The sequence below is a fragment of the Epinephelus lanceolatus genome, chromosome 3 (genome assembly GCF_041903045.1).
Source record: "Epinephelus lanceolatus isolate andai-2023 chromosome 3, ASM4190304v1, whole genome shotgun sequence".
NCBI classification, from domain to species: domain Eukaryota; kingdom Metazoa; phylum Chordata; class Actinopteri; order Perciformes; family Serranidae; genus Epinephelus; species Epinephelus lanceolatus.
The window spans coordinates 36306743-36324765 of NC_135736.1; the positions used below are offsets into that span (position 1 = coordinate 36306743).

General features: G+C 40.1%; 1 protein-coding gene across 2 annotated transcripts in view; it reads left to right on the forward strand.

Moving 5' to 3' along the window:
* Window positions 1-14972, forward strand: part of glra3 (glycine receptor, alpha 3) — a 74588-nt gene extending 59616 nt beyond the window's left edge. For both annotated transcript variants that reach the window (XM_078166313.1, XM_078166314.1), the window contains one exon: window positions 1794-14972. In XM_078166313.1, coding sequence (XP_078022439.1) covers window positions 1794-2123 — 330 coding nt within the window. In that variant the 3' untranslated portion in view covers window positions 2124-14972. The remainder of the gene's footprint in view (window positions 1-1793) is intronic.
* The last annotated feature ends 3051 nt before the right edge of the window (window positions 14973-18023 follow it).

Consider the following 18023-nt stretch of genomic DNA (forward strand, 5'->3'; position numbering starts at 1 on the left):
TCGGTAACTTCCTTTTGTCCAATCTGTGGTCACATTTTCAAAACTCTAAAAACAATTAATAATACAGGGCACCCAGTAGCTCACTGGATAGAGCAGACATCCCACATATAAATCTATTGTCCTTGCCACAGTGGCCGTGGGCTCAATTCCAGCCTGCATGTCATCCCCTCTCTCCCCATTTCACACTTAAGTCTGTCCTCTCCACTAAAGGCAAAGAGCTAAATAATATTAACTTAATTTATACAACATAATTCATGCATACACTGCAACACAAAGTGCAGCACATAAAAGACAATCAAAACATATGTGATTAAAAAAAGATGAAAAAAAAAATTGCAATAAAATAAAATTCAGTTAAATCTGCAGGCCTAAATAAGATAAAACTTCATCAGTTTAAAAACATGTTTCAGGAGGAGACAATGATAAAAAGATGTGTCTCAAGATTTCATTTGAATGTTTCAACAGGCTGAGAGCCCTGAAGACCTTCAGGGAGACTGTTTCAGAGTTTAGAAGCATAATGAAAGGCTGCCTCTCTGTATCTTTCAGTCCCGACATCAGGGACAGTCAAGAGGATTGAGTCAGAGGCTCTCAGGGACATAACAGGCACATATATCTTGACCATGTCAGACAGATAAGATGAGACAAGGCCATCAGTGGTTTAAAAACCAATAAGAGAATTTTAAAATTAATTCTGTGACAGACAGGTAACCAATGTACTGATTTTAAGATTGGAGTAAGATAAGATAAGATAAGATAATCGTTTGTTCGTCCCACAGCAGGGAAGGTTGCTAAATTACAGCAGCAAAGGGAACAAACAGGAAGCATCAGTCCAAAAAAAAAACAACAACCACAAAGTAATGTATAAGTATGCAGAGAATGTAAAATTATGACAGTAAATTTTTAACTTGAAATTCCAGTTTTATCACAAATCTTAGGGTGTGTGCACTTGGAAAAAAATGCAGGATTGATTCATCTTATCAGGCTGTTAAAGCAAAACAAAATACAGAGCATGAACCTCCGAGGGACCAAAAGTATGCTTAGTTATGAAATGTATTACTTTCAGGACACAAGGCTCACAGTGTTACAGAACGGTCAGAGCCCCACACCCCATAGATACAACATAAAAAAGGACATTTGATATAACATACAGATGTAGAATATGGTTGCAAAAACATGGTTGAAATAATAATTTAAAAAAAAACAAACATAAATTAAAATAACTAGATAAGAAAGATAACAACAGTATTGACGATGATCCCCAAAAGTATTACAAAATAAGCATTTGGGAAATCTTACATGGCACTAGATAAAGTTTGCTTCCACTCAGAAGGGTATCAATCTTTTAACAAAGTTTCTTTAAGTGCAGATGGTAAATAGTTTAGGAAAAGGCTCCAGATCTTAAGAAATGAGTCCTCATCATCCCTGAGGACAGCACTTATTCTTTCATGAGGTAAGACACTTAAAATCTCCGTGTACCAGACTTTTACTATGCGTTGGGTACAAGATGCATTTACAAGCAAGGAGCAAAAGTTTGTCCAGCAATCTATAATGCTTATGGGAGAGCGCTACTTTCTTTTGAGATGACATTCTTAAAGACATCGAGTGTCAAATGAATTATTTCTGCACTTACCAATCCAATTCAAGGTCAGTTTTATATATAAAGAAAGCAGTATATCACTTTAAGAGCCCATCAGTGGCACTTGCAGCCTGTGAAGAGAGAAACAAAAGGATCACTTGTAAGCACTATTATCTGACCTGTGACCTCTTCCTCCTCGTCCTTGTCTCCCCAACAGGAAGGGGAAGCACATGAGAGCAGACTGACCTCCACAGCTGCGGTGACCTCCACTCCCAGCAACAGCAAGGACATGAAGGCCAGCACCAACAATACTGTTACTGTTGTGAACACACCAGGAGCCACAGCAAACACGGCCCAGAATCCACCTGGAGCAGCGGCAGGTGGAGGGGGTAAAACCACCGAAGAGATGAGGAAGTTATTTATCGACAGAGCCAAAAAGATTGACACTGTGTCGAGGGCCGGCTTCCCTCTGGCCTTCCTCTTCTTCAATATATTCTACTGGGTTCTTTATAAGATACTCCGACATGAAGATGTACATAAGCAATAGAGAGAGGAGGAGTATGTGCACACACACACACACACACACACACACACATACACATCACTTCATTATCTACCTTATTTCCTTTTCCTGTAACCATGACCTTACCCTGACCTTAAGAAGCATTCAGGATGGCCTCACCTCTTCAGAGATGTCCTGACTCTGAAGGCGTAAAGCTCATATCAGTTGTCACAAACAATGTACAAAAACAGGATCAAGAATTAGTAAATCAAAGAGTGCAAACTCTGCAGTGGCAGAGTGATGAGATTATTTTTCCTCTGTAGATTTACAGCAGGGTGCTCTCTAAGAGATACTGACTGTGGGGAATATCTGAATCTCACAACGTCTGAAAGCAGAGTTGATTATTTACACATATTGACAGTGTCTGAATTCAGTACTCATTCATAAACATATTCTGCCAACACGTTTTCACTCCCAACTCATCACATACTGACGCTTGGTCAGTGGCCGTACACATTGCGTCGATATTGCTCATTACATGCTCTGTCTTTTTAAAAATACACCTCTGTTTTCACAGGAAATGTACAGTTTCTGTTCAATAAGAAATGCATATAGTCTCTTTCCAAAATAAACTTGCAGCATAGGTTCACTTCCTCAGGTTTAGGCAACATGCCTTCCGGTTTGGCTTTAAATAAGTATGTTTGTTACCAACATAACTTTGAAAGCCTTTGTTGATATTGCATAGGAATACAACAAATTTAGTTGTGACACTCAAGTGATGCGTTCCAACAAAGAACATAAAAATCCAAGAAACAGTGCATTGAGTGAGGATAAAATGTGCAATAAATAAATAAATATAAAAGTATTTAAAGTGCAGCAAAGTGCTTAGTGGATGGCAGAATGGCAATAGTAAACATATTAGGTTTTTGTTTTATTTAGTGTGCTGATGGCTGTGGGAAAGAAGCTGTCTCTGAGTCTGGTGGTTCATGTTTTGGCAGCTCTGTAACATCTGTCACATGGCAACAGTTTAAAGAGTTAATGACCAGGGTGACGTGGCAAGTTCTTCAGTTACGCAACAACATACCAGCACGCTAAGCTACAATGTTATCAAAATAACTTGGTTGACTTTTAGTTTTACATGAACAGCTGTCTCCCAGGTGAAAGTTTATTGTATGTTTGACCCATCCAACTTCCCCATACAGATCTCCTTGCTCTAATACTACAGCAGTTGCTCAGAGAGTACAAAATGACGCTGTTTGGTGCATCTTATACCGCCACAAAAGGTGCCTCAGTGTGCCGGTATCTGCCACCAAGGGCCATTGACCACGCATTGGTATATGACAGGTCGGGAGTGAGACCAGGTCGATCTAATATATGGATATGTGCTATACTCATGAAGCCAGTATAAATGAACAAATAATCAGCATGAGTCTGCTGAGACATGGAATCATTTGAAAATCTGTGTCGATGAGATGATGGAGGGAAAACAAGTTAAGGAAATGTGACAGTGTGATGCAAACAGGGAGTTTTAAACCAGAATTATGACACCCAAAAAATGTGGTCACTTTCGCACAAACTCGTTTTATAACAGACTGATAACAACAGAGGCAACAACAGAGAGAATCATAGCAGCCCAGTGGAACTGCTTCAGTTGAAGTGTTGGTGTCTGATGAGACATATTCAGTTGAAATATCTGGTCTGTTAAGGATGAAGTGGAGATCTTAATCACCTTTTCCTGTGGCTTAGCAGGGTGGAGAGTTGTTACATTTGATTAGACTGAGTGCTTCAAGAAGATAAACATGCTACAGCCATGGCAAACAGTGTAGAGGGGAAAGCTGGACCGGATAAATATCATTCTAAATTTAACTTGTAATCCTTCAAGTTAACAATTATTGATATATTCTCATCTGAGGGACATTTCTGAGTCATGACAGGTTCTGTATGTGACATTAAAAGAATTGATATAGCAGTCAACCATGGTTAGCTATATGGTGTAATAGCATCCGGAACAGAGAATGAAGTGAGGCTGGCTCTGTGTGTGTTGTAATCCAAGCTTATCTGTGGTGTGGTTGCACTGCACTCATACAGCAGTTACCACTGATATTGCAACCCAGCCTCACTCCGAAGTCTTCAAAATCTGGCGCTTGGGCAGTGACTTGTGGTGTCAGACACAGACAAAACAAGCTGTCCTTTAATGTCGGCGTGATGCGCAGCCGGTCATCATTATACTGACCAGCGACGTCAGGGGAAATGTGGTGGCGCAAGAATGAAAGTTAAAGCAGCAAAAATCCATATGGGGCAGGCAGGACTTGTAGTGGATGGGTCCAACAAAAGCTGACTTTCGAGAGCAGAGAGCGGTGTTCACATACCGTAAGATTCTAAAGCCAAACCCTGTTCCTTTGCCTATAGCCAACCACGTGTGATTGTTGTTGAAGGAAATAAAGCATCAATTTGAGATGTTGTACTGACATAGTGCATTTATTTTGAAAGAGACTGTATGCAAACAGTAAATTTCCTGTGAAAATGGAAGTGTATTTTGAAAGAAGACAATGCAGAACTTGACACAGAAAGTGTCAAGAACTTCAACAACCAGCGCACCCAGGGGAGCAGGAGCCTTGCATGTCGAATCTGTACGTGGAAAGCCTATGACCAAACGTCGATATGTAACAAGGTTAGAGTGAGAATGTGTTGGATATTGGGATGCTGTTGACACGGATACGTAGCGCGGGTTAACACGTCACCTCTGTCAGCACTGTTGTTGCTGTTAAATGGTGTTTATTGAGTTAGCACCACGAGTTGCGAGCCAGACAACTCAAACTCTCTGAGTTTCACATACACTCTGTAAAGGGCAGTTATTAGGCGTTATGTTTTTAATCGTCTGTTCAGTATACCGGATATCACATGTTTGTGGCTGACACACTTGCAGCTGCAGTGGTTTTATCATTTCAGAGGTGTGAAGAGTAAACAACCAGATCTGCATGCTATAATGATTACACAACACACTTATTAAAACAGCAACCATGAAGGGTAGTGCAATCATTTGTACTGTAATTAGTGGAAATTACTATAATAATCATGAGTCTATGGCCAAGAAAAAAAGCTATGGTGGTAGATCAAAGGTCATGACATCATTAAAATGAAAACACTTTGTCTCATACAGAGTGTAAATGTGATCACGTAATTCATAGAACTATAAAACATCTTACACTCATCCAAAATGGAAAGGGTTTATCTCAAAAGTGCATGAATAAACAATCTGTTAACTTAAATTCAGGAGTTGTTAAGATGCAGTATGTTGCCCTGGACCAAGGTCAGTCAATATCAGCATCCTCGGTTTTCTGATGCTAGTGAGGCAAATCCCAATACTGCCAAAAAATCATAGTATCCCTTTAGGAGCACCATAAAGTGGCTGTAAAAGTTTGTGTGTATTTTTTTTATTTATTTATTTTTTCTATCAAATTTCCAGTCCTCTTTTCCTGACATTGTTACTGTGAGACACCTGCCCTCACCTGGGACTTCTCAAGACTTCCAACACTGTGACAGAGACCAAGACAAGCCTGAGAACGAAAGTGGAATTGAATTAATACTGTACTTGACTTAAAGACAGTGAACAGCTAAAAAAGCTCCAGATATGAGAAGACAGCCAGCACGGAGGAATTTCATTACAAAAATCAACCATGATAAAAGACTGCCATCATGGTGCTTTGATCAATCAATACTGTTGTGGAGAGACAATGTCCTGTAACAGACTGGAGATGGAAAAGTCTCCTCAAAGACGTGGAATATTAGGAACCACAAGAGCACACGCACACACACACGCATGAATTACACACTGTTTCGCCCACTTGTGTCTTACAGCTCAGCTGCCAATGTTGTGTTTTTGTCCCCTACATTTTCAGCCCCACCTAATACTTCTCATTACACCCACACACAGCTGTTACCACCAAACCCCACTCTCTACATGACTGTTTTTATTCAGTTATCAAACAGTAAAAACCTCCTTGTTTACACTGTGACTAATGTTACAACTCCTGTGGTACTTTGCAGTTCGCCCTTATGTTCAGTCGCACACAGGTTCCTTTCTTCTTCGAGCATTTAGACTTGTTTTCTACCTTTTCAGAAAACTAGAGTTTAGAAACTCTTTTGTTTGTGTGGACATTTTTTCTAACTCAGTGAAACGATAAAGGGAGAAGTGAAGTTTATTGTTTTTGTGTCTCCTGCAAATACATTCATATGCAATTATTTTGTAACAGAAATTTACACATGGATACAACATTTAAAGGTCCAGTGTGCAGGACGTAGGAGGATATATTGGCAGAAGTGGAATATAATATAATAAGTCTGTTTTCTTTCGTTTGTAATCACCTGAAAATAAGAATCATTGTGTTTTTGTTCCCTTAAAATGAGCCGCTTATATCTACACGGGAAGCAAGTCCTCATCCATGGATATAGACCCTTTCAAGGCTGACGTCAGTTTGTTAGTTGGAGGCAAAACACAATGCCACCACAGGGCTGTGGGCAACATAGGAGTTTTAAAATGTCGTCTTGTTGTGTTATTAGAAGCCAGGATAAAAGAAGTCATGGCTCAAAACCTAAATGTTATCACATACCAACCACCACTGCCTGTCAACAAAAACAAAAACAGCTATGGTTAAATGCGATAAGACTGAAGGCCTGGACGGAGGCCATCATCAAAGATGCCCACAAGGGCAGCGCACACTTATCAGCTTAGGAAAAAGTATTTCCTGTTGTAGGGATGAATGACGTTATGTGAATTAAAGGTTATCATGTCCACCTGATCAGAAATAGGGGAGGTATTAAGAGGAATATTGAATATCTCCATAACACAAACCTTGTATCACATTAACTAACGTTAGCTTTGATAGCAAAACAAACTGGAAACCACTCAAGTGTCGTCCTCCTTTTTAAGTTTGGCATAGTAATCAACCACAAAGCCATCCATTCCACCTCCGGCAGTCCTGTCAAATCATCAGTCCACTGAGTGAGAGCATACAGGTCGGCCAGTCTGGTCCCGCTGTTTAATTATTCAAGTAAAACTCGCGGTCAAGGAGAATGAGTGACTTGACATGGCACGTTTGTGAATTCAGTCTGACGCTCTACACTAACATGAGAGCCCTGTTGGTTGAAGAAACGGAGCGTTCTATTTTTCTTAGGCTGACCAAACATCCTCTTTTGCCCGGACATGTCCACTTTTCCGTGTGTTTGTGTGTGTGTGTTAGAGTGCGGCACGGGCCGCATATTTCTGTCCGAACCCGAACCGAGCCCAACATTATTTAATGACCAAAGCACTGAGTTTGTGTCACACAGTTGTTATGGTTACAGGCTATTTAACAGGCCGGGCGTGCTCAGCGGAGAGGGAGACCTCCGTGTTTGAGACGGGAGCGGGTGGCGGGCGGTCTGATGCTTCCAGTGAGGGGAGAGGGAGAAATATAACAAAATAAGATAAAATAGGAAAAACCTGTCTCCCTCTTTTATTTTATTTTCAGCGTTTAATCAAGGTGGAGGCGGCAGCTGGAGGTCCGAGACTTCCAGCGAGGAGAGAGATAGAAACAAACAGCCATTGTGTGTCTGTGTGTGTTATGTTCAGGTGTTGTCACGTAAATAACAGTGCCCAAGCAATAAACAGGACAGACAATAGGATTTTATTTATTTTTACACTACATTTTCACTGAAAGCTGACCAAATCTGACCTGAGCCCGAATACAATTTATAGCTACATTTTTGACCAAACCCGCCCGACCTGTCGGGTACCGTCGGGCTGGGATCGCCACACTCTAGTGTGTGTATATGTCCCTATTGGGGCCTATCTGAATTTCTGTCTTTGAGAGAGATTATTTTGTGATGTAACTGAATTTTCTATCCGTACATATAAATTTTAAATATATTAAAATGATAAGGCATCTTTGAGTAAACTGCGAGTATCATTTAAGTAGGCTATGTCCTGGCCGGGCAAGTGTCCTCTTTTTTGGAAATCAAAATATGGTCACCCTAATTTTTCTATATTAATTAACACACAGTTAAGTTAATCACACATTCACTCAGCTCTGCGATCTGCCACTCCACCTCCCCAGACAGAGTGTCCAGAGTGCGCTCTGCCACTCTGAGAGAGTGGTGCTCTGGATAACAAACGGTACATTCAGACAACATTCTGAATTTATGAATGGTCCAGTTTGTGTCAGAGTATTTCTGAATACACCACTCGCATCATCTTCCTCCGCTGTCTAAAACAAGCCAACAGAACTTGGAGAATTGTTTTGCCTCCAGCGAAGCCCCACCCACCAAAAAATGTCATACTGTTTACTAACAGTAAAAGGCGCAAGTGCCATGTTGCATGGTCATGTTTCTACAGTAGCCCAAATTGGACAAACCAAACACTAGCTATAGATAGGGACATTCGTATTTTCGCGTCAGCCACCATAATTAGCAGCCCCTCTGCAAGGAGAGCATCAGAAAAACATTGTTTTTTAATGTGAATCTACTTTTATCTTTGTTTTTACCTGTTTTAATCACCAGGTCTGTTTGTTTTGGAGAGGAGGAGGCCTCTGCAGATAATCTGACTCCTGGTAAAAACCTCCTGAACAATGAACACTGAAGAAATTCTAACATGAGGAAATTTCAGCTGGTTGCGATCCATAATCCTCACCACTAGATGTCACTAAATTCCCCTAAATCTTACACACTGGACCTTTAAATTGACTTTATTTGAGATTATTACATGTTGAGTGCCAGTGTAGGTCATAGGGGAGCAATTAATGCAATGAAAAGTCAGTTTAGGGAGGACATGTGGTGTGCGTGTGTAATGGATGTAAAGTCATTTGTGTCCCTTAAAAGTCAATATCAGTCTGCAGTTTGTGAGTCTGAAATGAACTTGGTATACTATATTTTGTAGTTATGCAATCAGATCAAGTCCGTTGCCAAATTACTGTTGGTTGATGAAACTTTGGCCTCAGAGTACACACTATTTCTTTGGAATTTCATTGTGTTTTCTCAGAAACAGCTTGGCTCTAACTTTAATTCTTGTCAGCTGTTATTAACATCAGCCAATGCTGCAACATTCAAACTATTTGTGTTTGAAACAGTGGAGGGGTCTGCAGAGATTTCTGTGCTGTAGTATTATATTGTGTGTTTCTTTCTCTTGAGACAGCCATGAGTGCTTTAAATCTATGTTCAGCCCACTTCCTACAAACTACATTTGATTTACTGCCAAAGCATACTGTAGTGTTTCAGTTTTTCAGTTCAGTGTCCGTCAGTGTGACTTGCAGAGTTGTGAAACTTGCTTGAGATATGCCATCTGTTAAACAGTAGTGATCATAGTGATAAGATTGTCACTGTTTCAAGCCTCTACATGTTGATTTACATACTTTAAGGGAAGTCAGTGGAACAGAATGTGTCAGCTAAAATATGCAACAAGTCCTGTGTGAACTTTTGAAATTCCTGCTGTGTTACAGAAAATGCACAGTCGCTCATGACTGTTTTGTTTTGCATAGTTGGCCCGAAACCAGGACCTGCATGACAAACTGAACAGCCTCGTGGCTGATGTGTGCTCTGTGCATGGCCAGCTGCACAGGAGCCTCAGATATTAATTCATCTTATGTTACTCATGTTGAACAGGGGCTTATAAACCTGGATCTCACACACTGATCAGTTTCCAGTTCTTCGTTATGGAGCATGTCTTGGACTGAATTCAACAGCTGGTGCATGACCTTAAACTAACTCACACACATTTTGATAAGAAACACACTATGAAGGACCACTCTGATGTTTTTGCATGTTTTATCACATTTACTATTTCACATGCACTTATTACTGATGTTTTCAAAACTGACCTAATGTGTTACATTTACCGTTGTCTCCACCCTACCATCATGACAGTCATGTCAGCCCAGTCACTAGTGAAAACTGTTAGCATTGTACATTTCTGCAAACCATGAATACTTAACATTTGTACATTTCATTTGTACAGTATCATATCAACATTTGTAATGTGACATAGTGTATGACTTTGTCATCAGTATCTGGAGGGGATGGCGTGTCACAGAGGCAAGACTCCTGCCAATCTGCAGACCACTGCTCAAGACCAACAGAGAACAAAACCTGTTGTTTTTAGTGAGTCATTGCTGCATTTTTAGCAGCGTTTCAGTGACCAAATGTGGGTGTTTTTTTAGCAACCTGTTGCTGTGTTTCCACTGAGGTTATTGCCATGAAAAGGGGTTGCTTTTTCCAAGATATTGCTGCATTTCCAGCTGGGATAGTGCCACAGAAACAGGTGTTTTAAGCTAACCCATAATGTTTTTCCCACCCATAACCAAGTGGTTTTTTGTGCCTAACCACACCTTAACCACAGAAACATAAACTTAAAATCTATCCTCTACATAACACCATGCAAATATAGGCTATCCGTGGTTTGCTGAAACGTACAATGCCAACATTGATTGTTGGGATTGGGGTGCATGCGTATGTCTGTCACCATGCCATATTAATAATTACTATGATGAAAGCAGACATAATCTTCTCTGTGATGAGTTGAACGAATCACACAAGTTTTACTCTTCTGTACGTGAATTTTAATGATTTACAGAGCACAGTAAATGATAAAAAACAATGCAGCAAAAACATGCAAAACAGGTTCAATCCTTAAAGAGCATAATGAATGACAGGTCAACTCTCCCATTCAGAGACTGAGATGTTCCATGAACTCAGTTTCCTGAAAGGATGTTCAGTTAGCTTGTCAGCATGAAGCCTTCCCGTGCTGTCGCTGTACAATATTTACATCAGTGTTTCCCCACTAGAAATATTTGCATGGTTCTAATGCAAACAACTTCTTGCTGTTTCCCCTTGTCAAGACATTGCTGTTGTCTACTGCCAAGCTCCAACCAGGGACTTATGTTTGTTTGTGTTGTAGATGTTTTGAATTTAAAGGTCCAGTGTGTAGGATTTAGGGGGTTATATTGGCAGAAATGTATGTTTTAATTAGTTAATTAGTTAATCACTGAAACTAAGAAACATTGTGTTTTTTTACCTTCAAATGAACCATTTATATTTACACATGGTGCAGGTCTCATCCATGGAGTCTGCCATGTTGCTGCGACATGTTTCTACAGTAGCCCAGATCAGACAAATCAAACACTGGCTCTTAATAGGGCTGTTTGCATTTTTGCATCACCCACCATATAGTTGGGACGCATGGGTGAGGCATGGGAGAAGTTTCAGACGGTTAAAATCTACAACCTCACCTCTAGATGCCATTAAATCCTACACACTGGACCTTTAATATTCACTGATCATGCTAGATAATAAATAGTAGCAGCCATGTATTTAGTTTGAACTGCACTGCTATGTCCAAACTCAGTGCTACATACTGATATTACACATATGTACCATAGATGGTAGGTTACTGATGGTCATAGCACAGTAAAAGATACAGTTATAAAGTTATCAATGTATGTTACTACTTCCTACATGCAGGAAATGGTACAGTACTAGTTTTGGAATTGCACTGCCAGTTAAATCTCAGACCTGCCTTCAGCTTTCTTTTCATCATCCTTCATTTTTTTGTAGCCATGTGTGCATATTTAATCATGCAGATTGTTTTTGCATATTACCTTTTTTTTGACTGCACTTTGTTTTGTCAGTTTCCAGTGTGAACACTCTACATATTCAAAACCCTCTTAAAATTAGTATGCAGTATGGAATTAGGACGCTGCTCGTGTTCGTGGATTTGGGCAAAAGCAGCAGTCTTTAATCTGTGCCGTGATGACATATTCATATTTTTCATATTAACATACTCTTTACAACATTGTTCTGTATCCACTTAAAACACCACATGAAAATCAACTTCATTGTGATCATCGCTGCTTAAATTTTTGTCAAAGTTATGTTAATTCTGTGTTTTAATGCACTTTAAAGTGCACACTTGAAAAGTCTGGACTTCATTACCACACAACAGCAACACAACTATCTCAAACAGGTTTCGAGCAGATTTTCATTGTGTAAAATGAATGCAAATCAATCGCTGCCTGGAAGGAAAACTTATCCAAAATCTAGATGGTTATTTAAAAGTCTAGTGTTGAGAATTTAGTGGCAGTTAAGTTGCAGATTATAACCAACTGAAACTTCTCCCTCATTGTATGTAGATATAAATGACTCTTTCTAAGGCAACAAAAAAACAAAGATTCTTAGTTTCAGGTGACCATACACTAACAAAAACATAGTTCTTAATTTTATATTACATTTCTGCAAATAGATCCCACTAAATCCCACACACTGGACCTTTAAGGTCCACATAGTTTGTTGTCAATGTTCTAAAAATAACACTAAAAACATGAATATAGTCCTTCAAATCACTCTTAATGAAGGAATAGTCTTATACACTGTAATCCTTCAAAGGAAACAGCTCACCCCAAAATTAAAAACACATATTTGTCCTCTGACCAGTGGAGCTGTTTAACAGTCTAGATTGGTTTGGTGTGAGTTGCCATGTGCTGGAGATATCTGCCGTACAGATGTCTGCCTTCTCTCCAATGTATTGGAACTAGATGGTGCTCGGCTTGTGGTGCACAAAGCACCAAAAAATGCATTTGGAAAATTCAACAGCAGTCTTTCTTTACAGAAATCATGACTAGGAACTATTTCCTACCATCACTGAACTAGCTGACGTTAAAGCTCAGCCGAGGAAGTCACTATTAATGTTTACATCTCGTGCTGTCACAAGCCAACCCGGTCGCATGCTGAAGTTGTCGAAATCTTGACAAAAAAGCCACTGTTAAACATCAGCATTATACACAGCCGGTCGCCATTATAGTTTAAGGTGCCCAGCAGCAAAGGGTAAACACGGCAGGAATAGAACAAAAAATAGGTGGCAAAAGTCTGAGTGGGGTGAGCAGGAAACAACAAACACCGATCCCCACCCGGAAGAGCAATGTTCACGTCCTGTAACCCTGTTTTTTTTTCCTCAACCCAACCACATGTTTTTGTTTCCTAAACCCAACCATGTGCGTTAGTTGTTGAAGGCAAAAAACATCAATTTCAGGTGTTGTACCGATGTAGTGCATTTATTGACTGAACCATGACCAAATGTTGATATCTGACGAGGTCGGAGTGAGAATGTGTTGCACAAGCACAAACTTCTCGTCCATGAGTAGATGCTCACTTCCTTCTGCAGGGTGTTACGGTTGGGGAATGTAGTTTCTTAAAAAGAAAATAGTTCCCACAAGAAACTGCTCAAAACGAGGTCTGGGGATGATCTTGAGTAACTGGGTCATGATTTCTGGAAAGAGACATTGTTGAGATTTTCAGCTTTTTTTAGCACCACAACCTAAGCGCCATATAGTTTATACATGGTCAATATCTCTATACCAAAACAACCAAGACTGATAAATAACACAACAGGTAAAAGGAAGAATATGCATGCATTTTTGATTTGGGGTGGGTTGTTGCTTTAAACATTTTCCCCTGCCACAGTTCCCTCACAGCTGCTTTCACTTTGATCACCTTGTTAGAGCTCTCCTCAGGACAGCATGGACATACAGGCTGTGTTCAATTAGCATCTCCCTCACTCTCTTGTTGGCCATGTGGCACCTATTTATGGTGAGAGACGTCACACCCTGTCACTCTGATCACATGTGACCTTGTGTGATTCCCAGCACAGCACCTCATGAACCTGTGAAAGGGTCTAATCAACCAAAAGAATTGAAAACACCGGTGTGGGTGTGTTTGAGTTTTGTTCTCGGGGCCTTGGCGTGAATGACTTCTTCACAACCTCACAAACAAACTGTCTCTGTGATGCTGGTGGGAATCTGCTCCGATTTTGGTAGCAAGAGTGCACTGTTTTAACTCTGTGGCACGCAATGAAAAAAAAAAAAAAAATGATATAGTGTATGTACATTTCTATGGTAGGTGAAAGATTATTAATTTTGTACAAATGGAGAGGTTTTAAATTATTTTAAATTAATATATTAATGAATTATATATATATGTATATTCATGCAACTGTGTGGGCGGACTTTGTTTGATGGTTTGTTTGTTCTTTTTGCTGCTTTTGGGAAAAGGCAGCTGATAAACCAGAAGACTGTGATTTTCAGACACTTTTCTATGTGATATGCCTTCCTGTGCTGTTTTCAAAAAAGAAAATGAATTCTTGTAATGACATTATGTGTTGCTGATTGGCTCATAACGGAGCGTTACAGCTTTTCAGCCTAAAACAGAAGCACTGGAGCCACGGGTTCCCTCACTAGATTTCCATTGCAGTTTTCCCTACAGGATTTTTTTGTATGCTGTATGTAGAAAATATAAACATAAACCTAAAATCATTTCACAATGTTTTATCTGAGCCATGAATTTTGAGGCTGTTATGTTTGCTTTGTATTTATACGTGTAATGTGGTTCAATGTGGTGTGGATTTGTGGAGAATATTTAGTTGAATCGTGTGCTCATCACTAGTCTTGGTTCACTGCAGTGTAAAAACTCCATGGAAAATCTATCAGGGGAACCCTGGACGAAGCTGACTACAGTTATGTCATAGCTGGACTGTGTTCTGTACTCGGACCAATTTCATATCTCAGAGGTTGTGTTTCATCAGACGGATTTTTTTAACAAAATGCCACATTGCTCACACCCTTGTTGTTGTAAGTTCTCTGTCAGAATTAAACCTCACATATCTTTCAAAACACCACACAACAGATAAGTATTCATATTGTATGCCAACAGAATACTCTGTCATGACCCTGTTAGGTTTGATGGTGAAAACACAAGAAAAGAGTGCAGAGTTGAGAGCACACACACTATTTTTTGTAAAATAAGATGTGCATATTTTACATAGTTCTAATGACATTCTATTGAATCAAAATAAACTTGGTAGCCACTTCTTAATGTTGACTGTCTGTCCTTTGTTTTTTCTCAGTCTGCCTGGATAGGTTATTTAATGCTGCCTTTCTTAATGGCACGGGAGAGTGGTACGCTGGGTCCAGCGGGCCGTTGCTGAATCTGTGTTTTGTCCTTTTTGGGTTAAATGATCAGTTTTAATGGAATATTAGTCCCCTGCCTGTCCTGCATATGGCTTGACACAATAAGGCGCAGGTTTTATTGAAGAGGCCCCACCTTCACTTCCAGCAAATCATATGCAAAGAATTGTGTGAACTTTATACCTGCTAAGGATACACACAAGAATCCTTGAAAATTCTCTGAATGAAGGACTCTGTCCTCTGTAGAATTTAAAGGATCCTTGACATTAGAACAGTCCTTAGGAGGGATTTGATGATGCAGCATCCTTGAAACGTATTCATTTTACTTTTAATTAAATAATGTTTAAAAAGTTGGCTCAATTTAATACAGCGGCTTTTATGCAGGATTTATACTTCTGTGTAGATTCAACAACGTACAAACAGTGTGGGCTCTGTGTCGACGTAGAGCCTACGCCGTGGCCTGATGCGCACCTCCCCAGAAATGTAACCAAACATTGCGGCGACGCAGACCTCCTGTCTTTTTTTGTAAGCTGAAACCATTTCCCTCAGTGGAGACAAAGCTTTTATTTACTTTTATTTCACAAATAATAAACAAAAAACTGTTAAGAAATTAAAGCCTCCACAAAAATAGCATTTTAAGTCTTGTGTGTGATTTATCCTGGCTTCATATGAGCAGAAGAAATCTCCACTTGTCCCTAGGCTAATTTATACAATGTAAAATGCCATAGGTTTGTGCTAATAATTTTAGCATGTTGTATTTGTTTGGAAAATGTCTTTAGTTTAAGACAGTTGTTTTGTTGGAAGGACTCCCTTACAAATGCATGGACACTCTGGGTGTTTCTCAGAGTCAAGGAAGGATCCTTAAATGACTGAACTTCAAGTATGCTACGTCATCAAATCCCACCTTAAGACTGTGTGTTTCAATGTCAAGTATACTTCAAATTCTACCGAGGACTGAGTTCTTCATTCAGAGAATTTTCAAGGATACATGTGTGTATCCTCAGCTGGTATGAAGTACCCACAATTCTTTGCACACGATTTCTTGGAAGTGAAGGCCAGGCCTCTTCAATGAAACCTGTGCCGGCAGAGCTCAGCAGGATTTACATAAATATGGCATTTATTTGGATTAATATCTCCAGGAGTTTTAATCATACAAGCGCAAAAAAATACTGACAGAAACCTCATGATTAACATTTTCCAATGTGTCCACTGCCGAATAATGACATTTTTAACATCCTGTGATTAAGACAAAACAAAAAAGTTTTTGAATTAATAATTTTCAGGGGAGATAGAGCACTAAGTGCCACTTAGAATGTATTCTCCCTAAAAGTTATGTGACTCTGAAAATACTGCTACATTTGTTCAAATTGAACAACAACATTAGAGAGTGCCAAAATTATCACAGTATCCTGAAACCCCCTCAGTCTGCTGAGGGTTAATGACGCACACCTGGGGACACTCATTCGCCTGTTCCAATGTGTGTTCACTGAATGATAGGAAGGACTCTTGCCTTGCCTCTGTAGGAAGGACTCATCCTACCAAGGAAGGATCCTTGACATTGTGAAAGACCATTTGATTCCAATTGTTAACAGCAGTGTGTCAAGGGAGGTGCCTGAGGTCGCCAACCCTAAAATCTAATTAGCCACCCCAGGTGCAAACCCATCATCCTAAACTATGATTGGCTAACTGACTGGTCACAAATTGCGGGCTAGGCAGGGGGCATGGTCACCCTGATACCATTGCTGAACTTCCCCACTTGGCGCAGTAACTGTATCCTCCACTGAGCCTTTTTATCAATGGAGCCTGTGTTGCTCAGCTACTTCCGGTCCTGGGAGATCCAAGAAACCTGAAGGATGACATCTTCTGATTCCTGCTGAGGAATGGAGGAAGGATGTGAGATAAGGAGGATTAGGGAAGGAAGGGTGTAAAGGGAGGAGGAGGAGGAGGAGGAGGAGGAGGAGGCGGTGTAGGGACGATCCTGAATTTGAATCTGATATTTTGCAAAGTATAAATAGTGGTGTTTATTTATACACAAAAACTTTTGTATGTATTCTGTATTAGTCTAAGAAAGCCTACAACATATCTACACAGAAGATTAGTGGGAGTCATTGTAGTTTACTTAAAGGGAAACATTGACACCTTTAATGTGGATGTGCCAAACAGGTGAATTATGTCTATTGAAGCAATAAAACCCTCAGTGTGTGCTATATTAACTGAAAAATGCTGAGCCATCCTGCTCATGGAGCCATGCTGGCAGTGCCTACATGTACCAGGATTCATTGCGTGTAACCCTCTGGCGCCCATAGCTATTAGCCTATTAGCCTATAGCTATTACTTTGTTAGCCAAAGCAGTGTTTCCAGGGTTTTAAGCTGCAGCTACACTTCTGCCAGTGATCAAATAAAAACACAGAGGCTCTGAACCAGCGTGATTTAAGATGGCAACACTCTTAATTATTATTTTTCACATTGTCCAAGGTGCTGCATTACCACTCCTTTACTTACTTCTTTACCTTTCACAATAAAAGCCCAACTTCACTAACAAAGACCACGCCAATGGAGTTATAGATTGCAATTAGTTTATTACGTATAATGAATGATGGAGATGAAGGATGAGCGATAGAGGGATGAGAGTCAAGAGATGTGGGATGAAGGGATGAGGGTCAAAGGGATGGAAGGATGAGGGGATGTAGAGACAGAGAAGTAAGGAAGGTGGGGGGAATGATGGGAGAAATTAGGGTCGCAGACAGGTGGAGGATAGAATCGATGGCTGTTCGGTGTCGGCTGAAGGGGAAGAGTGCAACAAACCAGGGAAGTTGAGATAGAGTGGGGGAGTTATCTCTTCGGATAGAGACCCCTGGTGAGTCCTGTATTGTGTGAAAAGAGAGAGATAAGGGAGAGATAATAGCGAAAAGAAAAACAAAGGAAAGGGGTTTTGGGGGTGAGGGATGTGAGAATGGAGTCAAAG